Source organism: Microtus pennsylvanicus, chromosome 18, assembly GCF_037038515.1.
Source record: "Microtus pennsylvanicus isolate mMicPen1 chromosome 18, mMicPen1.hap1, whole genome shotgun sequence".
Taxonomy (NCBI): Eukaryota; Metazoa; Chordata; class Mammalia; order Rodentia; family Cricetidae; genus Microtus; species Microtus pennsylvanicus.
The window spans coordinates 41361573-41384872 of record NC_134596.1 but is presented as its reverse complement, the minus strand read 5'-3'; the positions used below and the strand labels follow the sequence as shown (position 1 = coordinate 41384872).

The window sequence follows — 23300 nt, the reverse complement described above, 5'->3', positions numbered from 1 at the left end:
GGCGACCTTTCCCGCGGGCGAGCATGCGCACACGAGCCGAGCGCTTCCGACCGGGCGTGGGCTGGTGGCGGCTGAGCCCGGCGCCTGTGCCTCAGTGCGCACGCGCACAACCCAACCCGCGCGAGGGAGGCATTGCGCATGCGGCCTAGCCTCCCGGGACTCCGCAGCCTGCAGAAGCCAGGGCTTCTCCGGTAGGTTTGTCGTCTTTCAGGTCCCCGGGGCGAGTTCTGACGTTACCGCCACGGCCGCGTCATCCTGCTTTTTGAGTAGCCGCGCTTAGGTGTCCGTTGCATGGATGCCATAGACTCTTAGGACCACAGAATCCGCACGACTTTGGTGACTGCTTTGCAAACTCCGTGCACGGATTGGACGCAAACGTGGGGGTTGTAGAGGCTTTAATTTTTCCCAGCGTTGCCTCTCGGTTACTTTTATAACCCGGTTAGTGCGAGTTTGCCAGCCCCACACCTCGACTAGACGCTAAGGGCGAAAATTCAGAAAAAGCAGAAACTTCCCTGGTGGCTTCTTGAAGAGCAGGAATAGCGAATTGATTAGGCCAGCAGCACCCTAGAGACTGATACATCGGGGCTTCTCACCGTCGTGGCCTGATCATGTTCCTGTGTGACTTAATGCCGAAATGAGTGGTCGCTGTTTAGAGCAAAGGATTAGTATCAAGTTTTGCGTGAAATTGAACAAGTCTGCCAGTGAGACCCACCGTCTTTTGAAAGGGTTTAGGTAGGGCGGGAAGATGGCCTAAATGATGCATAAAGAGTTCGTCCAGTCACGCACAGGACGGATGAAAACACCCAGAAAGTCAAGGACTCGGTTTTTTCAAACAGTTAACGGTGAGAATGCTGCTGAATGTTAGACTCATTCTGAAAGAAAACCTGAACATGAGAAAAATGTCTGCCAAAGTTCCAGCGAGTATTCTAAAGGATGAGCCTGAACTCGAGAAATTTGAATTCCCTCTGATTCATTCAAAGGAAATTACGAAAAACCATTTTATAGTGAGGGAAAGGGTAACAAGTTCTGAGATGTGGAGTCCTTTGCAGCAGAAAGCTGGTGGGCAAATGTCTCTGCCTGTGTTGAATCCCAGAATCCACGTCCCCACCCCCACCCCCGCCAGCCAGCTTCTGCAGGGGCCAGCCTCAGTCAGCAAGCATTCCCCCTAGGGTGGCTCAGCATTGGTTCACATCCTGCTGATATGAGCCTGAGGCCGCCAGAACCTGACCAGGGAGCTGTCCTCATCTACTTTTCCTCTCTGGCTCCTTCACGCTGGGCAGGATCCAGCTACATATAATACTGATCTATGGGGTTCTCTTCCTTGCTGTTCCCAACCTTCTTGGAGGGCTTGTGGCTGTTGACTTCTGGTGATAGTTTGTTTTTTATTTCAGCAAGTGTGGCTCTCTTCAGTGCCTGTAGCTCGGCTTGGGGCTACCCTGCACATCCTGCTGTCCCAGGGGAGCGTGCCAGTGAGAAGTGCGGGTCTAAGTCTATTTCTGTGTCCGGGGAGACATAATTTTCTGAGGGGACCCCAAAAGAAGTCCTGCAGTTTCAGCCTGCTTCACAGTCAGGGCCTGAGAGGTGTGGTACAGAAGGCAGTGTGATCTAACCCGAATGACTCACGGTTGGCCTACAGTAGTTACCTCACAGAACTCCCTTCCTCCGACAGGAGAGTTAGGTGTGTTTCATTCTCCTGTACTTTGGACCACCATTCTTTTGGGTACCTTCTGCTAGAAGAGAAGGGTTGGCCCTAGAACATTTAAGCCATGAGATCCAGGTGAAGGCCGTGATGTCCCATGAAGAGACTAGGTGGTTCCTCGGGTTTCACGTTAAGGGAGTCTGGGATGCAGTGCCGATTCACACATGACATTTATTTAGTTACTGAGGTCAAGTGTGTTTTGGATGGTGTTGAGCTCTGTAGTGAGATTGCTAAGGATAGGTGAGGTTGACGGAGGAGGTGGTTTTTAACTATATCCGTGAAGAAGGGTGAGAGAAAGGACCGTGAGATTGGAGGATGCACAGGAGGTGGTACAGCATGAGGCGGTGTAAAAAGAAAATGCACTTTTAGTGTTAAAATACTTAGGTCAGGCCGGGGGGCAGGTAGTAGTGTTGCAGACGAGGAATTTGAAAACTTTGGGCTTCCTCTCTTCTGCTCTTAATTTTATGCTAGTAGTTTATACATTGCTACCCCTATCTGCAGGTAGGTTTATGACAAACTCCCTTGTTAAAGCAGCTAATTGGACCTCCCCGCCCCCAAAAGGCAGGCTATACAAATTTAAACAGTCTCTTCTTACCTCCCTGTCAGAGTTCACAGAATGAAACTTGTCTCAAGAGGGTTGCAAGTACTCCACATGGACAGAAAGCATCTCAGAATGCCTAAGGGGATGCAGAAGGAAGGGAGGCAACAGCATCTCAGCGCTGGCCAGTGTCTGCCTTACCCAGGGGTTCTGACACTTAGTGACTCACTTGCTAAGAAATAATACTGGTTCATAATCCTCACAGCATAATTCACTTTACTGTCTCTCCTGCTTTCAAAAGGTCTCAAGGCCGGGTGTGGCAGCACACACCCAGACTTGGCAGGCAGAAGCAGGTGGACCTTCAGTTGTGAAGTTCCTTGAAAGCTAGATCTTGTCGTCTAGCAAAGCTCTTGAAGAGGGGTGGAGAAATGGCTCAGCATATTCAGAGCACCGACTTCTTCCAGAGGACCCGGGTTCAAATCCCAGCACCCACGTGGAAGCTCACACAAAGATACATGCAGGCGTAACACCAATTCAGTTCGCATGACATAATATCTGGGAGCTGGAGAGATGGCTCAGTGGTTAAGAGTGGTTCTTGTAGAGAAACGGGGCTCATTTCCCAGCACCCACATGGCAGCTCACAACTATCTTTAATTCCAGTTTCAGAGGACCTAACACCCATAGCAAAACACCAGTGCGCATAAAATAAAAACTATTTTTAAAAACGTATATATTTAAAAAAAAACTCTTAAATACAAGCAGCACCTTATAAACTTCTCCTGCTTAGTAGTTCCAAGACATCCCACTTCTAGGTCGTCCGGTGAGATGAAGTTCTGGTTCCTCCATGCTTGCCACTCAGGACATCTTAGGATGAAGTCCCCACTACTGCAATAATTTTGATGAATTCATTGATCTTTTCTCTGGTCTTGTAATCATTACATAATAGTGTGTCCATGGGCACAGACAAGGATCCCACAACCACTATTTTCAGGTCTTATCTCCATGTTACTTTATTTTACTTTATTTTGTTTTTTTGAGACAGGGTCTCACAGAGGTCCACCTGCCTTGGCCTCCCAAGTGCTGGGATTAGAGGCGTGAGCCACCACTCCTGGCTCTCACTTATAGCACAGATCCTGAAAGAAGTGGTTTCTGGGTTTATTTCATCCTGTAAACAGAGTTAATGTGAACCCAGCCCTGATGCTGGACTGAGACCCATATTGAAATACAAGGCCCCAGAAGTAAAATGGTCTGGGTTAGGGTTTAAACACAGAATACTAAGAAGCAGGTGTTAGGAGTGTGGACTCAGATTGTTCTAAGTGGTTTCCAAAAAGGGACTTAATTTATTATCCAAAGCAGTCAGATTGAAGTGCCATTTCAGTCCATTACTCCTTTGCAAGGCTTTCCCAGACATACTCAGCAGTGGCAGGGTGTCTCAGATTTGGGGGAGGTAAAATTACTGCCCTGACTTTTAGTCCACTTTCATATGACTGCAGCATCACTGAACCCAGCGGCAGAGCCTGGGCTCCTGGGTGACCGGAGAGCTCTAGCTCAGCGGCACTTACTGAGTGCCTGAAGTCGCTGATGGCCTGCACCTCACCGCACAGGCTTCCTGAGTTCCTGGTCCTGTAGACTGAGATCCAGCTATGGTTCTGGGCCACACCTGGAGGTGTGGCTGTCTTGGGCCTTTGGTGTGGTGTGATTTTCCTTCCTGATCTTTGGACCGTCTTCCTGACCCCCGACTTAAGCTGTGGTCCCACTGAAGCAGGCCGTTTCTGCTTCAGCCCTGGTTCCAAACTGTCTTCCTGCATCCGCGCAGCCCTCCCTTAGCAATCACAAGGATTGGGTACCTCTGGGCCCTAGAGTCAGGAAGCCTTTTCAGAGTTGTAGCTAGTCCCCTTCTCCCTGGCAGAAGGTCAAGCCTGGCGTCTTGTGAGGTCGAGAGAGCTGGCCATCTGCACGCCTTGAGTCATTCTCAGGCTTCGTCAGCTGACTCTCCAGTCATCTTACTCCCGGCTCTCACCTTCACCCCTCTGATTCTGAGTCAGTTCCATGCTACTGTATTCTGTGTTACCGCCAGATACCTTCTAGGAAGGTACCATTCCGTCACTGATTTTTGTTTACTTTTCTCTGTCTCAATCACCTCATCTTGCTTCCTGTCCCACCCAAAGTAATGAAATAAATCATCTTTTTTGGGTGGGGAGGGCAACATTTTATTGCTTTATTTTTTTGTTGGTGGTTGGTTTCTCTGTAACAGCCCTGGCTTTACAAACTAGGCTGACCTCAAACTCAGAGATCCGCCTGCCTCTGCCTCCCAGCTGCTGGGATTAAAGGCATGCGCCTCCGCTGCACAGTTTATTTTTTTAATAACATTTTTAAACAGCATTTTTTATAGCGTTTTTGGTCAAATGTTTACCAAATCTTTGATTTGAAGAAACAAACAACCAGGCAATGGTGGCACACACCTTTAATCCCAGCAGTTGGATTCAGAGGCAGAGGCAGGGGGATCTCTGTGAGTTCAAAGCCAACCTGGTCAACAGAGTGAGTCCCAGGACAGCCAGGACTGATACACAGAGAGCCTTTCTCGAAATACTAAAAAACAAAACTCTGTGTATGGGTACTTGTGACCAACGCTGGGGTGTGTCCTTTTAAGTGAATCCGTTTTTATTTAGCCTAAACAGATCTCTTTTGTCTTCATTGGAACAGCTTTCCCAGGGCTTTGGTAGAATTTCAGATGGAGCAGACCTTTACAAGACTGCTCCATCAGTGTTTCCCAGGAACTGGTAGTGACCAAACCCTCTGGCAGCCGTCTGAAAGAAGATTCTGTGTTAATTCACTCAACAGATGTTACTGAGTGGCTCCCACGCCAGGTACCATCCTGTGAGCTGGAATACAGCAACAGACAAAAGTGAGCCCAGCCTTGGGTTTGGCCCCTCATGTGCTCACACTAACTCCCTAACAGCAGCCCTGGAAATAGGGATGGCCTTTGCCATAGGCCTCTGCGCCAGAAGTCACTGTGCCTCTCCAGCTTCATTAGGAACCCACGGACTGTATGTTCCACTTAATTTTATTATCCTTTTGCACAGATCCATATTGGTAGAAAAAACACACTGGCAATGTTAGAAGTGTAAATTGGCAACAGCTTTCTGTAAGGCAGCTTGGCAGTATCTGTGGGGAGCTTCGCAAATGCTTGTATCCCCCGATCCTCCAAGTCCACTTCTGGGAATCTGTCCTAAGGAAATAGTCTAAAATATGGGCAGAATTTATGCTTAATAATCTGAAAGTCTAACGGTAGAAATCGGTTAACGAAATTGTAGTCTGACTGTGATAGGCTGGCAGTATGCAGTCGTGCTAACAGAGAACACTTAGCAGCAGACTGGAAAAGCTTGTGATGTTTTAAAAGAAATAAAGAATTCAATGCATACATCCAAAAAGATTCAAATACCTAGAAAGAATTTGTTAACTTTTGAGTTGTTGAACTTTAAATTTTTTTTGGTTTGTATGCCTTTAAAAGATATTTCTTGCCGGGCAGTGGTTGGCACACACCTTTAATCCCAGTTCCAGGGCAGGCTGCAAAGCTACAGAGAAACCCTATCTTGAAAAAACCACAAAAAGGGATATTTCTTTAAAATTAGCACAATATTTTAAGAAATAGCATCAAAAGTTGGCAGTGGAGAGGTTGCAGCTCTATCACTTTGATCCGTGAACGTTAACTGACTTGGTCCTGTACGTAATTGTGTTGTTATATTTTTTTAAGATTTAGTTCTAAACATTTGGAGGTGTATGTGTGAATATGAATATGGTGCCAGTGTGGGGGTGGGGCAGAAGAGGGCATCCGATCCTCTGAAGCTGGAGTGACAGGTGGTTGTGAACTGCCTGCCATGGGTGCTGGGTACTGAACTCAGGTTCTCTACAAGAACTACGAGAACGTTAGGCTCTCTTAACCAATGAGCTCCCCCTCCCACTTTTTTAAGATTATTTGTTGTGAATAGTGTTCTGCCCGCATGTATGCTGCAGGCCAGAAGAGGGCACCAGATCTTGTTACAGATGGTTGTGAGCCACCTTGTGATTGCTGGGAATTGAACTGAGGACCTCTGGAAGAGCAGCCAATGCTCATAACTGCTGAGCCATCTCTCCAGCCCCCAGTGAGCCATCTCTCCAGCCCCTATGCTGTAGGCTTTTAAATGAAAAACTGTAGCTAATGTCTACCCCAGATGAAACTAAAACGTGCACTTCAACACGAAAACGTTATCACCTTGGTAAAATTTCCAGCCTCAGAACAAGCACACAAAGTAAAAAGTTGCATTTAAGTGTTGCACAGGTTATAGATGCCCTGAACTGCGTGAGTTCCTCAACACCTACATGTTCATCCCTCTGTGTGTGGAAAGAATACTAATGGGGCTCAGGCTTTGGTTCTGGCTTCTCAGCTGGCTGTGGGACTGGGCGGTTCATCTACACCCCGAGTGCCTCCGTCATTTGTCTGTAAGAGGGGAAGAATACCACGTATCCTACGGCATTGTTCATTTCTCTAACTCAACAAATACTCGGGCTTATATGTGCCTGACACTGTGCTAGGCAGAGCGTATGGTAATATGCAAGACAAAAAAACATCTGTGGGCATACATCTGAGTGAGGGAAATGTAGCATCTCCGTGATCATAGAATCACTAACACTGAATGAGAGGAGGCGCAGGGCAGGAGACCTGGCATGCAGTTAAGTGCCCCCGTTGTCTTCCTGACGACTCCTAGATACTGTACACAGTGGGGAGGAGGGGAGAGGAGCAGCAGAAAGTGGACCCCGCTCGCTGCTTTGTTCTATCTCTGACTAGTCACTCTCTCAGCCAGTTCTGGCTTCAGACAGATTCTTCCATGTCCTGTGAGTCTTACAGTGTGTTTCCAGAGTGACAGATCAATTCAAAGTGACCTTTCCTGGAGCTGCTGTTGGGTGTCCTTGCAGGGGACGAGATGGCAGGTGTGAGGTCCACAAACACAGGGTTGTTGCCGTCTAAGCACAACACACACAATCGTTTTCACGGTTGCTCCTCTCCAAGGAAAGCTGCACTCTGCATCCACACCAGACACCAGAGAAGCAAGCAGGGCTTACAGCGTTAGAATTGGCTACTGTGTTATTTATGAGAAATAGGGGGGTGCTGACAAAAAGCCAGAAAAGATGCTCTCACGTGCGGTTTGTTCATTTTTACTTGTTGAGAATTTAGGAAGTTGAGAAATGCTTACGGAAGCAGCCAGAAGTTTACCACTGGCACTGGAAGCCTTTACCAGCTCCATCCCTGCCTCAGCCTCCTCCTCCAAATTATCTAACAAAGAGCCACTAACTGACTTTCTCTGGGCCTGCTCTGTTCTAGACCGAAGGTATAGCCCTTGTCCTTAACTGCTGCCTTGCTCTGTGGGACGGAGGGAAAGGACCAGATGTGGAGAGATGTACCCTCTGTGGGCTCTTGCCTTACAAGACTAATTTCCCCAGAACATGGTTGTAAGGACCCAACTCCTATAAAGAAAACAGAAGGTTGGAATTGTTGCCTTTACAGTCATTGTATAAATGAGCAAAAGGCAGTGGAGAAGCAAAACATGCAGTGGAATGGTCGCTGTGAAGCTCATGCTATCACTAGGCCCTCTTAAGGAGAAAGGCCCCAGAGCATTGGCCTCAGGAGCTGGTTTGAAACCCTATCTCCTGAAGGAGACTGGACATCGTCCTCACCTTACGAACTTCGTAAGTGGGGCTTATTAGGTAAAGGGGTCTGTTGCCAAGCCTGATGACCTGAGTTCAATCCCTGGTACCTCCATGATGGAGGAGACAATTCCCACAACTTATCCCATGACTGCTACATGTGTGCCATGGCACAAGCATGTCCCTACACACACACACACACACACACACACACACACACGAGAGAGAGAGAGAATAAAACTGTAATAAAGAGAACCTAATAAGTAACAAATCAGAATTAAAGCCCAAATTAGATGAAGAATAGGTCCAGGGAGGTCTGAAGCTTCTTGAATTACACATCTGCTTGATGGCAGAGCTGGGACAGGAACAAGGGACCCTGAGCTTATCCAAGCCAGTCAGATGGGTTTTTTTTCCATGATGTCCTTCATAATCATTTCTTTTACTAAAATGTTTGTCCTTAAGGTGTCTTGCATTTGACCATGGTGCAGAGCTCTGAGGACTCTGAGGAGTATGGTCAAGGCACAGACCGTGGTGCAGAGCTCTGAGGAGTACGGTCAAGGCACAGACCGTGGTGCAGAGCTCTGAGGAGTATGGTCAAGGCACAGACCGTGGTGCAGAGCTCTGAGGACTCTGAGGAGTATGGTCAAGGCACAGACCGTGGTGCAGAGCTCTGAGGACTCTGAGGAGTATGGTCAAGGCACAGACCGTGGTGCAGAGCTCTGAGGAGTATGGTCAAGGCACAGACCGTGGTGCAGAGCTCTGAGGACTCTGAGGAGTACGGTCAAGGCACAGACCGTGGTGCAGAGCTCTGAGGAGTACGGTCAAGGCACAGACCGTGGTGCAGAGCTCTGAGGAGTACGGTCAAGGCACAGACCGTGGTGCAGAGCTCTGAGGAGTATGGTCAAGGCACAGACCGTGGTGCAGAGGTTCCCCACATCCCCCGGGGTGTCCACTCACACCTGCTGGTCATTCTGCCTTTCGCCTTTTCCAGATGTTCTTCCCAAGTTGTACATTGCACTTTTGCGTTTTTAGAGTTTCTCACAGAGAAAATGAAAACCTGGACACATAAATCCTGATAAAGCGCCCAGCTGTCTCCTCGCCGCTGGCTCGTATTTCCTTGTTTGTATTTATGACACGGTGTATGAAGTCATGAATCCTGTCACATAATTCGGACTTGCGTTTCTGCAGGTTCTCAAAATTCTCAACACTTCACTTGTAAACCCCACTGTATCATGCTATGGTGTTTCCATAGTAACATGTTTCAAACAGAAAAACAGGAAGCCCAAGGAGGAAAGATGGTTTCGAGCAGAGAGAAAGGGGGGAATAGGAGACGGAGAGACAAAATCATTCGATGTGGTAGAATACACAAGGTGTTATGAGGGACACGCCGAATACTCTGTCCAGTTAAAAGTCTCCTGAGTGGAGTGGCCTGCCTGCTTACCACAGGAAGGCCGGGTGCAGAGGTCAACATTGGGCGTCTTTCTCCATCACTGCCAAGTTGTATGAGACAGGGTCTCTCACTGAACCTGAAGGTGGCTGATTGGCTCTTGCTTTGACTGTCCTGGAGCTCACTACTGTAGAGCAGGCTGGCCTTGAACTCACAGAGATCTGCCTGCTTCTTCCCCTGAGTGCTGGGCTTGAAGGTGTGTGCCCCCATTCCTGGCTTGCATACTGTTTTTGAAATTCATTTATAGTGTGCATATCCCACTGTGTGCACATGAAAGTCAGAGGTCAGCTTGCAGAGGTAGGGTTTCTTCCTTCACTGTGTGAGTCCGGGAGACTGAACACGGCATCAGGTTTGACAACAAGCACCTCTATCCACAGAGCCAGCCAGCTAGCTGGCCCTATGTATACTATTTGTTTTTATTTTTATTTTACGTAAACACTGCTTTTATAATTATAAATTTATGCATAATGAACACTAAGATTACTTTTTTAAGAAAGAAGAAAAAATACACATTTTATGGCCGGAAAGCGATCTGCCCCCAAGGAGCTGATGACTTCATGGGAGGCATGGGATACATACACACATACCTTTCTTACAAGGCAATAAGGAGGATAATGGAAATTTCACCAAGTGTGGGTGGAAGGATCAACTCTGCCTGGGAGAGCGGTCCTTCAGTAAAAAGAGGTGACATTTGCACAGGGTCATAAAGATGAATAGAGGTCTCCAGGGCTTTGTAAATCGTTAGGCTCTGTGCAAGTCTAAGTTAGTCTTTGGCCGTCCTTACCGCTGTCAAGGCTTCCCCTGTATAAAGCTCTCTTTCTTGTCTCTTTCCCATGCTCTCCAAAGGCCAGGATCTCTGGGCCAGGAAGCAGCCACAGTTAAACAGTCCCACGTCAGTGCTGCAGCCAGTGGACTGCGGTGCATGCACAAGACGCAGATTCAGGACCAGAGACATAAAATCACCCAGGAGCTGAGCCAGGAAGGTTGGAGCGGGAAGCTCCCTGTTGCCACTTTGTGGAAAGGCCAACTTTTCATGGGCCTCCACCCTGACTGGTGTAGATGTCTCTACCTGGGGGGGGGTAAGAATTTAGAGCAAGCACCACACATTGGTCTGATTGACCCCGACAGGAAATGACACGTTAGCTGTCTTACGGTCTGCAGACAGGGCGGAGTAGAGAGCGGGCTGTGAGGCAGAGGACAGGCTGGGTGGCAACAGATGATCTGTTCTTGATTAATGTCTTCTGATTTAATTCTCCTGGTCCCCTCCCTGGAGTCCCCATCACGGTGTCGCACCCCTTCAGGGTTGGGGTTAGAGTCCTTCTAAAACCTCTATGGAAAAATTAGTCAAAGCTTGCTCTGGGCCAGCAAAGGACTTGTGTTGGTCGCAATATCCTCCTGTGCCTGCTCTTATTTATTCACTCCCTTAACAAAAGTATACTGGACACTCACCATATGTTCTATACGTAAACTAATGGAGGAAAAGACAGACAAGACTTCAGACTCCTGTGGATGGAGTGTTTTATTTTATTTGTGTTTTTTTTTCCCCAAGATGTGATTTTTCTATGTAGCCCTGGCTATCCTGGAACTCACTCTGTAGACCAGGCTGACTTCAAACTCGAGAGATGTGTCTGCCTCCCCAGTACTGAGATTAAAGGTGTGTATAGGCATACTTTTTGTCCCACCAACTGCTCCCCAAAATAACCACACAGAAACTTCTTATTAATTATAAAAGCACAACTTGTAGCTCAGGCTTATTACTAACTAGCTCTTACAGCCTAAATTAACCCATTTTTACTAATCTGTGTGCTGCCCTGAGGCTCATGGCTTTTACCTCTCCTGCAGATCCTGCTTCCTTTCCTTCTGCGTAGTGACTCCTCTGACTCCGCCCTTCTTCCCAGCATTCTCTCTACCCCCCAAAACTCTGCCTAGCTATCTGCCAGTCAACTGTTTATTAACAATGAGAACAACACAGTTTTACAATGTACAGAAGAATTATTCCACAGCAGGTGTGCTCCACCATGCCCAGCTTTGTTTGTTGTTTTGAAACAGAGTCTCATGTTGCCCAGGATGGCCTCAAACTTGCTGAATAGCTGAGGCTGATCTTTAACTTATTTTTTTCCAATTAATTTTTTTATTTTATGTATATATTTGCTTATGTGTATGTACATGTACCATGTGCTTGTCTGGTATTGCAGAAGCCAGAAGAAGGCATCAGATCCCCCAGAACTAAGGTTACAGATGGTCATGAGCTACCATGTAGGTTAACTGCTGAGCCATCTCTTCGGCTCCCCAACTACTGATCTCTTGGTACTCCTGCCTCTGCCTCTCAAGTTCTGGGATTATAGACATGCACCACTAAGCCTAGATAGATCAATTATTTTGTTATGGGAAAGAGAATTAAATTTAAAAATAAGAAAGTATCATCTTGAGTCAGGTGGTCGTGAGTGCACGCCTTTAATTCCAGCATTTGGGACACAGAGGCAGGCAGATCTCTGTGAGTTTGAGTCCAGCCTGGTCTACAGAGCGAGTTCCAGGACAGCCAAAGCGACACAGAGAAATCCTATCTCAAGAAGAAAAAAAAAAGAAAAGGAAGGAAGGATGGAAAGAAGGAAAGAAGGAAAAGAAAAAAGGATAGGAAGCAACTCACAGGAACCCTGAATGTATCTGAGCTAAGTCTTCTGCATTTACGCTATGGTTGTTAGCTTGGTGTTCTTGTGGGACTCACAACAATGGAAATGGGAGTGTCTCTGACTCTTTTGTCTGCACTTGCGACTGTTTTCTCCTACTGGGTTGCTACGTACAGCCGTGATACGAGGGCTTGTGCCCACTCTTACTGTATCTTGTTAGGTCCCATTTGGTGGATGTCCATGGGAGGCCTGCTCTTTTTTTTTTTTTCTTTTGAGGGGAAACTAAGAAGGAGTTTATCTAGGGAAGAAGGGATGGGGAGAGACTGGGAAGAGTGGAGGGGAAAAAAACCTTGACTGGGATGTAATAAATGAGAGAAAAATAAAGGTTAAAAAGAAAATACCAGCTCATAAATACCAAGAAGGTATTTCTTTATTTCTGTGCTAGGGTTCAAATCCCGGACTTTAGGGCATGCTAGACAGATAAATACTCTTGGCATTTGAGTCTCTAGTCCCACCTCTTCAAGGTGTACCACATCTAAACACCACCACACTGAGGCCTAAGCTTCTAGCACAGGAGCCTTTGGGGACCCAAAACATCCAGCCATAGCAGAAGGAAATCATGCTGCCCTGCTTGAGGTACTTTTCTTTCTTCCTTCCTTCCTTCCTTCCTTCCTTCCTTCCTTCCTTCCTTCCTTCCTTCCTTTCTTTCTTTCTTTCTTTCTTTCTCTGAAATAAAATATTCTCATATAACAGGCTTAGCTAAAGCATCACCTCTTCAGGAAAGTCTGCCCTGGTCTCCCAGGTGAAATGGCCACTGTCTCTCTTCCTCCTTGTTAACCCCCGGTAGACCTCTGGTTTGCCATTGTTTTTGCCGGTTGGCTGATTTTGAGACAGAGTCTCAGTCTTTAACCTAGACAGGTCTCAAGCCTGCTTCATGCTGGCCTTGAACTTGAATCTTTGTTTCTCGGTGCTGGAATTACAGGCACCACCACCATGCTCAGCCTCCTTTCTGTCCTTACCACACTGGATCACCATTACTCTCTGAGAGGCAGCAGCCTCATCCAAGGGTGGCCTGAGCTGCCCGTATTAATCTCTGGCATCAAGAACAGAGACTGTGGTCAGTGCTCATTTGTTTCAGGAGCATGAGATTCCTCTCATTCTACTTTTTTGTTTGTTTGTTTGTTTTTTTCAAGACAGGTTTTCTCTGTGGTTTTGGAGCCTGTCCTGGAACTAGCTCTTGTAGACCAGGATGGTCTCGAACTCACAGAGATCCGCCTGCCTCTGCCTCCCAAGTGCTGGGATTAAAGGCGTGCGCCACCACCGCCCAGCATTCTACTCTTATCAGAACTTTACTGTTGGCACTTTTTAAAATTTATTGGTTTTGTTTTATGTGCATGAGCGTTTTGCCTCGTGCATATACACCACATGAGTGCCGGGCACCCACAGAGGTCAAAAGAGAGTACCAGACCTTCTGAAACTTGAGCTATAGATGTCTGTGAGCCATCGTGTGGATCCTGGGAACTGAACCCAGGCTCTTTGCAAGAGTGGCAAGTGTTCTTGACTAATAAGCTGTCTCTCTAGCCCCCTGAGAGTGCTTATTTAGACCTGGCAGATCTGTTGCTCAGTGCTCAGACTTGTGCTGTGAACTTTTCAGCCTGCTAGCTTGCGTGGGCTTCATAACGGCCCTATGCAGGGCCATATAATATCCTACAATTAAAACTCAGACCAAGGGAGGCCAGGAATACAAATGAGAGTTCAGATACTTTTCTTTCTCTGTTTTTATTTTTATTTTACATCTATGAATTGCGGGTGTGTGCCCGCATGGATGTCTGCACCACACATGTGTTGTGTCTGCAGAGAGAATCAGACCCCCTAGAACAGGAGTTACAGGTGGTTGTGAGCTACCATGTGGGCACTCTTCTGGAAGAGCAATGGTGCTCTTAACTGCTATGCCATCTCTCCAGCCCCCTGAGATTTTTTTCTTTTAACAAGTAAACAACTTTAAGATGTATTTTATTTTTAATTATGTATATATAGGAGTATCTGTCTTTGTGTGCACACATCTGTGCAGGCGCCCAAGGAAGCCAGAAGAGGGCAGCATCCCCTGGAACTGGAGCCAAGGTGGTTGTGAGCTTCCCAGGGTGGGTTCTGGACATGGAACTCAGGTCCTCTGCAAAAGCAGCAAGTAGCAAGTGCTTTATTTATTTATTTATTGGCTTATTGGCTTTTTAAAGACAGTTTCTCAGTGTAGTCCTGGCTATCTTGGAACTTACTTTGCAGACCAGGCTGGTCTCAAGCTCACAGATATCTGGCTCTTCCTCACAAGTGCTGGGAGTAAAGGTGAGTGCAATCACCGCCCAGCAAGTGCTCCAGCAAGGGCACTTAAGTGCGAGCCATCTCTCCAGCCTCTGCAGCTATGAAACCAAGTCCTCCTGATACCATACCCAGATACTTGATCTTCTTTGTCATGTGATGTCACCAGTCCCACGCCAGTTCATGTTGTAGACCCACCCCCTTTCTCCTGGATCACCAATCCTTGAGGGAAAGCTCTGTATTTGACTCCATTCCCTGTTTCCTATGGCAACAGAGCAGGGCTTGCCATTGACTACACTAAGTATGAGTCTTCTTTTGAGAAACGGTCTCACTGTGTAGCCTTGGTTGAGGTGGAACTGACTTTGTAGACCAGGCTGGCCTTAAATTCACAGAGGTCTCCCTGCTTCTGCATTCCGGAGTGTTGGAATTAAAGTCATGTTCTACCATATCAGGATGCAAGTAGGTTTCTGTGAGTTGGAGGCCAGCCTGGTCTACATAGTGGGTTCCAGGACAGTCAGTGATACATGGTAAGACCTCGCCTTAAAAACAACAACAACAACAAAACAGAGACATATATTTTTAAGACAATGTCTCTCTGGGTACTGAGATTAAAGGCATGTACCACCATGCCCAGCTCACTCCACATGTCTTACTTAAATCTCCAAGGACTGGAAAAGAATAAGAACTTCTTCTGTAGACCAGGCTGGCCTCGAACTCACAGAGATCTGTCTGCCTCTGCCTCCTGAGTCCTGGGACTAAAGGGGTGTGCCACCAAACCTTTAATCCCAGCCTCTGACCACCACTGACAAGAATGAGCACTTCTAACATCAGGTCATAAGAAGTGATGGGCAGGAGGCAGGCACCTTTTGAGGTAGGTACCTTCCCGGTTACCTCCAGGCATCTTTCTCAGGAAGGTTGGGGAAAACCGAGGATTCACTCAATGCTAAAGCACTTTTAGAACTCATACCTTTTGCTCAGCTCTCCATCTCGGTAGACAGGCACACAGGCAGGTCAGGCAGAGGGGAACACGCATGTTTTCCGGCGAGTTGGGAAAATAAGGTCAGGTTTGGATTCAGATAGTTATTTGTGTTTTCTGGGTCTGCATGGTCGATAAACGTCCAAGGAGCAGTGATTCTGTCCCTCATCTTTCATTGCTTTATGGGACTGCGGAGAACCAAAGCATAACATCCTGCTTTCCCATAAGTTCCCCGGCCGCTACCCTGGCACCGATTAAAGACATGTCTGCGTGATTAATCAAAAACCGATGTGGAAGCCCTCTGGCGCTGCTCGGATATGCTGCTGGCTTCACACACAGCGGTTCCTCGGCTGCAGCGGGTGGGCCAGCACATAGGGGCTTTTGATGAACTGGCTATGCTGCCCTAAAGTTAGCAATGTCATCCGACATGACTAATGAGGCTCGGGATCTGATCTGTGCCGAGCAGCCCTGCCGTCTAGAGGAGGCTGAGTTCCGCAGCCAGCCTGGGAAGAGGCTGCGCCCTGGGCTGTACATACACTCCATCCTTCCAGCTGGAGTCTGGGAGGCCTCTAGCGTTGGAGCTGGGAGTTGACTAGCAGAAGGATGAGAGAAATTTGTGCTAGGTTCTGTGCTAGGCCCCGCAGTGTATGTGACCCAGTTAAACGAGCTCAGCCTCCACTTCGAGAAATGAGAACTAAGATCCAGGAAGAGTGAGGGGCTTGCAGCGGCCGTCGACACAGGTAAACATGTATGATGTTAATGACTGCAGTGCCGTGTTAATACACCTTACGAAGGGCTCCACTCTGGCCTGCCTCCCTTCCTCAGCAAAGTATTGAAAGGTAGGCAGAGCCCCGTCACCCCTCGTAGTTCCAGAGAAAGGCCTGTGGAGTCAACAGAGCTGGGTTTGGGCCAGCTTCATCTTCAGCAGATCACTTCGGTTTTCCTAGCTTCAGTTTCCTCAGCTAGAACAGCCAAATACTGCTCACCGGGCTACTTCCTAGAGCCCTGTGAGACTTGGCAGTCATGCAGAGTTCCTATTGCATTATTGCCCTCTCTCAGGAGCTCTGGCTGGACTCTGGAATGTGGATCCACAGAGACCTTTAACCCTTTCCTTTCTTCTCCTAGAACGCACAGGGATGCAAGGGACATAAAACCAACATAAGCAGTTGTGTGGGCATTGATCATGTCTGTATATATAAATGCACTTCTTAGTTGAGCTGTGTAGGGCTCTGTGATTTCAGTTCTGTTCTTGTTTGGAGTTTAGCTTTTCTTGGAGGTAGTCATATCTTGTTTTCTTTTGCCTAGTTTCTTCGTGCCCATCACTTAATCTTTTCCTAGACCCTTTGCCAGAACAATCTGCTGACTGACTCTGTCAGGTAATTTATTATGTCCAGTTATACTACAAGCGCTGTGCCATGCTGGCTCTGGGGATTCACCTAGGAGCAAGACCTACATGGTCCCTGCTTTCCCTGAGTTTATGGTGTAGCAAGGGGAGAAGTATAAAGTATAGCATCCCTTGGTAGCTGTGAGAGATTGGTTCTAGAACCCCCACCCCGGTCTTCAGCAGACATTCAAACCCACAGATGCTAAGATCATTGACTTAATATGGAATAATATTTACATACAATTCACACACATCCTCCCACATACTTCAAATCCTATCTAGAGTGCTTGCAATGCCTACCTCAATGGAAGGACTGTGTAAACAGTTGTACTGTATTGCTTAGGGACTAATGACAAGGAAACTGTGTCTGTACATTTTCAGCATGGAGGTAGCTTTGTTCCCTGTCTATTTTCAGTCCTTGATTGGCTGAACCTGTAGGGGTGGAATTTATAAACCTATAACGTGAGCGAAAACAGAGACTGCATCTGCCTTGCTCATAGCTGAATCCCTAGTGCCAGCCAGCCTTGCGTAGGACTGGAGATGATAGATTGCCCAACAGCTTCGGTCATCTGTTGCTCTGTCAAAGGGCCAACTGTAGTTGTAATTAAGTGTTATAATGAGAGACCGTGTGGGTCCTCTGGGGACTCGTAGCAGAAACACCTCACCCAGGGAGACAGGAAAGAGTACATAGTTGAAGAGTGGGTGGAAACAGTTTATTCGGGCGATACAATTACCGAGTACCACTCTGCCACTGTGAACAGGGCACTTGATACAAGGCAGCGAGTTGCCCGCCTCCCTGGAGCTTGCATTCCGGCAATGGGAGAATGAGCACAGAGGATGGTTTTCAATAGAAACAAAACCAGTCAGATTAACAGGGGCGGGATGGGGGGGGAGGGGGATGGCTGAGCAGGAAGTGAGGATGAGGCCAGCTTAGGCACATCGGCAAGGTCATTTCATGGAATGTCTCTCTGAGGAGAAAATGCTGAACGTGGTATCTGAAGCATGAAATCGGCTAGCCACGTGAAGAGAGAGGGACCAGGAATGCAAGATCCTCGGGTAGTAGAAGCCAGTGAAAAGGTAAGAACATTACATTAGGGACACAGAGAGTGGTTAGCACCGAGGGAAGGGACATGAGTTCTAGGTTGCCTGTCCTAACAATATCATCACCGATAAAACCCCTCTTCTGTAGTCTGTTTATTATAAGATCCATCCCCGGCAGCTCACGAGGCCCCACCCCCTCTACTCTAAGCTAATGGTTTCTGGGGGTGGGAGTCATTTTCTCTACTGGTATAACCCGTTGTTTACATTCATGCAAGTAACCCTAAGTAAACTCATGGATCAGAGAGAGAGAATTGGGAGGGGAGGGAGAGGCTGGGAAGAAAAGGTTCACTGGAAGTGGGAGAGGAATGAGAAAGGGTAACGGAGAGCCCCACTTTCTATGCCCTCCTCTGTATTACAGGCAATATAGAAAACTTGCAAATTAGGTTGGTTTTTTTTTTTTTTCCCGCATCCCCTTGCTAGATGGCAGTGTTGACAGGAGACTGGAAAATATGTGGAGAGAGAAGGTTCTTTTTTTGTCCTGCTTTTTGGAGGCCCCTCTGGAAACAGCAGCTGCAGCACAGTCCCGGTTCCTCCTAAAACAGTGTGTTCTTAGCAGCGGGGCCCAATGGACCAGAGTAACTGGAGGCTAGCTGACTGGAGAGGTGGATGGATGAGTGGGCAGATGCGCACTGGCAGCAACCACCGCTTGCCACTTTTCTAGCCCCGCTGAGCCTTTTTTGTACTCTTCCCAAACATCCAGAGTCTTTGAAAACAAGTTCCTGAATTCATTCATCTACAGCAGCGCTATCCGATAGAATACTCAATGGTGACAGAAATGACCTAACAGCGCATCTTAGCCAGACGTGAAGAGTGAGCTCTTGGATGAAGCGGTTAGTGTCAGGAACTGACATTTCAGATTCCTCTAGTACTTTAAATGTGGGCCGTTACAATGGCCGCCTCATGAGACAACACAGAAAGACACTGGGTGGGTTGAGTCGTTGTGGCGATCTGACCCACAAAGACAGGACTCCTACGGAGTACCTGACTGGGCTCGTCCAGCGATGACGTCACTGGCGACGCAAGAGGGGTTGCTCTCCTCGTGACATCAGGCAGCCCCAGGGCACCAGAAGCTTGGCCCAGCTCAGCAGATAGAGAAAATTTTCAGCAGTTCCATTGTCTGCAAGTCTGAGAGGTCGATGCAAATCGCTGGGATGGCAGCTTTCCATGTCGTATGGGAGTGCTCTGCCTAGAAAGCCCGAGCCGAGAGCTTCGACGCTTTTATGGCGAGCAGGCAGTCAGCCTATTTCCTTCCCTTAGGGGAATGAACTGTTGGCACAGAAGTCATGCTCTAGGCTCTTTGACTACCTAATTCCTTTGTGACTAATTAAAGAAATGACTCAGGCGTAGACTATAGTTAAGTCTTACCCGTTTGGCACATCTGCCGCGGACACAAACCTGGAGCTCTCTGTTGGATGACATGTCTCAGCAGCTAATGGTTTATGGCATGCAAAGAGAAAGACTTTGCTTAAATACCACTTATGAGAACCCGGGACAAGATGACTGTGGGAGACAAGGCTTTGGGAGACCAAGTGATGGTTGGAAGGGACTTTATTTTTTAGTTTTTTTTTTTTAAGACAGGGTTTCTTTGTGCAGCTCTGGCTGTTCTGGAACTTGCTCTGTAGACCAAGGTGGCCTTGATCTCACAGAGATCTGCCTGCCTCTGCCTCCCAGGTGCTGGAATTAAAGGTGTGTGCTACCACATGCTGGAAGTTACTTTTTAAAAAAGATTTATTTTATATATATATATATATTGCTCTGCCTGCATGATTCCTGTAGGTCAGAAGAAGGCACTAGATCTCATTATGGATGGTTATAAGCTACCATAATGTTGCTGGGACTTGAACTCGGACCTCTGGAAGAGTAATCAGTGCTCTTAACCACTGAGCCATCTCTCCAGCCCCTGGAATGGACTTTTAAGATAGGATTTTTAAGGTGAACTTACTTCTGACTGTTGAAGTTTTCACCAAAATAAAACTACAACCTTAGCGTTCTAAAATCCCACTTCTAGGCATATTCAGAGACCCAAAGCTTTGTTAATGGCTCTAAGAACGCTTTGCTTTGTGTGTGTGTGTGTGTGTGTTGGTGTGGTACTGTGGTTGAATCAGGGTCTTGCACATAGTAGACAAGCTATAAACCTAGCCCCAACTAACACATTATTTTTAAAAACATAGACCATCATTAGGACTAATGCAATTGATACTCAGACCCTAACTTTGACCCTGCTGGCACAGAATCATTAAGACTAGCAGAGCCACTGATGCCCCAGGTTTCTCGTGTGAAAGGATGCGAAATAGGAAAGAATGGGACCCAAAGTTTTGAAATGAAGGTATTTAGTACCACTCAGTCAAACACAAGAATTCAGGAAGACTAATCCTGGGGGGAAGGGGGAGCATAAACATCAGAAGGAGGCGGGAACAAGAAAGTATGATCTTTTAAAAATATTATGTGTGTATGCAGGCAGTCACGAGGTGGGGTGTGCATGTGTGTACAGGATGTGTGCAAGTGAGAGGACAATCTCAGGTGTTGGTCCTCAGGTACCTGAAACCGTTTGTTTGAGACAGTCTCTCTGACCTGGAACTTCACCATGTAAGCCAGAGTTGCTGTCTCCACCATTGCTAGGATTACAGGCACACACCACGATGCTGGGCTTTAGCCATGGGTTCGAGGGACGAAACTGAAGCCCTCACACTTGCAATGCAAGCCCCTTTCCCACTGATCCTCAAAAGATGAGTCCCTGTATATGGCAGTGGGGCATAGGTGTGGAGCAGCGGGCATGTATACGTTCCAGTAACTGCAACCCTGAAAGGCTGTTGGAACGTACAAACTCAGAATTCTTTCCAAGTGAAATGAATCTAAGGTGTCCTGCCTTCTCCAAATCGTTCTGGCACTGCATCCTGTGCTGTCTGCTAACTCTTCTGGATCAGGCAGGTCCGTGTGGAAACACAAAATTCCCAGTCGTAAATCTCTGGCTTTGAATGTCTTCCCTGCTTCTTGCCAAGTCTGATTCCAGCGTTCCTCCTGGGACCCCACGTTTCCCCCGCTCTCATTCGTTCTCCGCTTTTATTGTTTGTTTATTGAAACGCTCCGCTGGCTGGGATAGTCTCTCCAGGAAGTGAGCCATCATGCAATTTTACTAAGGTTGGGATTCCAGGGGTGACCCTGGGGGCCCCACACAACACACGCAGCAACTTCACGAGTGACGGCTGAGCCTCCTTTCACCGAGAAGAGCTCAGTGCAGTGACTCCGGAGCAACCTGAGGGCGAAGCGGTGACCTTGTTCTTACTTCGAGATTTCTCTACCTAGTGGTGAAGACAGAAGAGTTCAATAGAATCCCAATCCTGGGAGACGATGGCAACCTCGTTAGACACCAGTGCATGGCGTTTTAGGGTCCTCGTGCTGCAGGGAGGGGTAGAGGGCTGTCCAGGGGCTGTCACTGATCCTGAGAAGGCGAATGGGCAAGAGGAGAGCGTCACAGGTCCTTCCCAGTCACTGTGAGCAGGAGTGCGAGGGGACAGTGAGGGACGGTGAGGCTTACAGGTGCAGCAAAGACAGGTAAATGCTTAGCCTCGTGTCACACTGCTCATAAGTGGCGGTGGAGACAGGACAGCTGCAGGATCTTGACCCAGGCACAGTGGCGGCGGCTGCAAAGGAGCAAGGGAAACCAAAGATTCTTCCTGCCCACCCAAAACTGAGAACTCCTCCTAAGATGGCTGGAATCATCAGTCTTGTGTTATCAGAGGCTTCCACAGGGAAAGCAGGGCGGCCCCTCGTGTCCTCTACCGGCAAGGGCGTCTTGACAGAGGTCTGCCTTGTAGAGGCCACCTTCTCACTGAGCCCCACTCAGGAAGGGATACAGAACTGCACTTCACAGAGTTGCAGACCTGCAAATTAACACACAGAATCGCAATTAGAGAATGTTAAGTATGAACTGTTTCTAGTGATTTATCTTCTGAGTTTCACACTCAGGGGCCATCCCTAGAAATCTCTGTAGATTCCTGCAGTTTAAGCACTCAGGCAATAATTAGATACAGCTATGTTAAGTAGCTATTTATTAAGCACCAGTGATTTTAAGTGTTATCTAACTTAATCTTGTAACCTCCCCCAAAACCAGGCATCCTTTCTTCCCCCTGTTTTGAATTTTTTTTAAGTCAGGTGGTGGTGGCACACACTTATTCCCAGTACTTAGGAGACAGAGGCAGATGGATCTCTGAATTTGGGCCAGCCTGGTCTACAGAGTTAGTTCCAGGACAGCCAAGGCTGCACAGAGAAACCCTGTCTTGAAAAACCAAATTTTTTTTTAAATTTATTTATATCTATGTGTATGTTTGTGTGCAGCCTGGAGGAGGCCTCTACCCACCAGATTTGTAGGCGATTGTGAGCTACTCAGCATGGGTGCTGGGAACTCAGCTGCAGTCCTCTGCAGGAGTGCACACTCTGAACTGCTGAGCCATCTCCTTGGTCCTCATTTTTGTGTTTTTCTTTTATTTTTGTGTTTTGAGACAGGATCTCCCGTAGTCCAGATTGTCCTTGAGCTCAGCCCGTAGCTGAGGATGACCTTGAACTTCTGTTCCTCCTGTTTTCACTCTTCAAGCTCTTGGATCACAGGTAGGCACCAATACTACCAAACCAGAATATCTTATCCTCATCTTTCAGATGAAGAAATGGAGGCCTCGGAAGATGCATCATCAATAAGTTCACATAATAAGAGTTCATAGTACATAGCTAACAAAGAGTGTTTATCACAAAGCCACACGTGACAGGCACTGCTGAGGGCTCTCCCAGCATCTGTCCTACCCCTTCAGTCTCCAGTATGACAGCCAAGCTGTGACAGCAACGCTAATTTCCCTTGTCAGTTGTTGGGTTAAAGCATGAGATGTTAGTTAGCTCTGGTCAAAGATATGGGGCGAGAGACAGTGAGGGGCATCTGGGAAAGATTTTCTCGTTTTTAATGATTGATTGATTTTTTGAGACAGGGGCTCCCTATGCAATCCTGACTGTCCTAAGCAAGCTTTCTGCTGAGGTTAGCAGAGCACAAGGAGCAAACCTGAGTCATTGGTGAGCTCACAAGTCCTGAAACTCCACTATTTTTGGACTTCTTGTTATGTGAGATTATAAAATTTCCTTTATGGTTTTAGGCACTTTGGGTCCTTGTTTATGCCTGGAAGCTAAAGACATCCTGTCTGGTGCACATACATTTTCTTTGTTGCAAACCAGTGAGAACAGTAGTACTCCCTTTTTGTTTTTTTCCAAGACAGGGTTTCCCTGTGTAGCTCTGGCTATCCTGGAATTCACTCTGTAGACCAGGCTGTCCTCAAACTCACAGAGATCCACCTGCCTCTGCCTCTGGAGTGCTGGGATTAAAGGCGTGTGCCACCTCCACCACCCAGCGTTATTCCCGCCTTTTACGTACTATAAAACAAAGCCTTAGAGAAGTTGGGCAATTTATCCAAAGCAACAACGATAGGAAATCGCAGACCGCCACTCCGAGCCTCCTTAGCCACCCCCTGCCAGCTCTCATCTGATGACAACTGAG

The 23300-nt window shown here is 47.5% G+C and overlaps 1 protein-coding gene across 1 annotated transcript; it reads left to right on the top strand.

Annotated features, from left to right (window-relative positions):
- Positions 1–123: 123 nt before the first annotated feature.
- Positions 124–12307, top strand: Gvqw3 (GVQW motif containing 3). The gene is given in 4 exon segments (XM_075952415.1): positions 124–731; positions 734–832; positions 835–1148; positions 1150–12307. Coding segments are annotated over 4 exon segments (561 nt in total). The 5' UTR covers positions 124–634; the 3' UTR covers positions 1201–12307.
- Positions 12308–23300: the final 10993 nt, after the last annotated feature.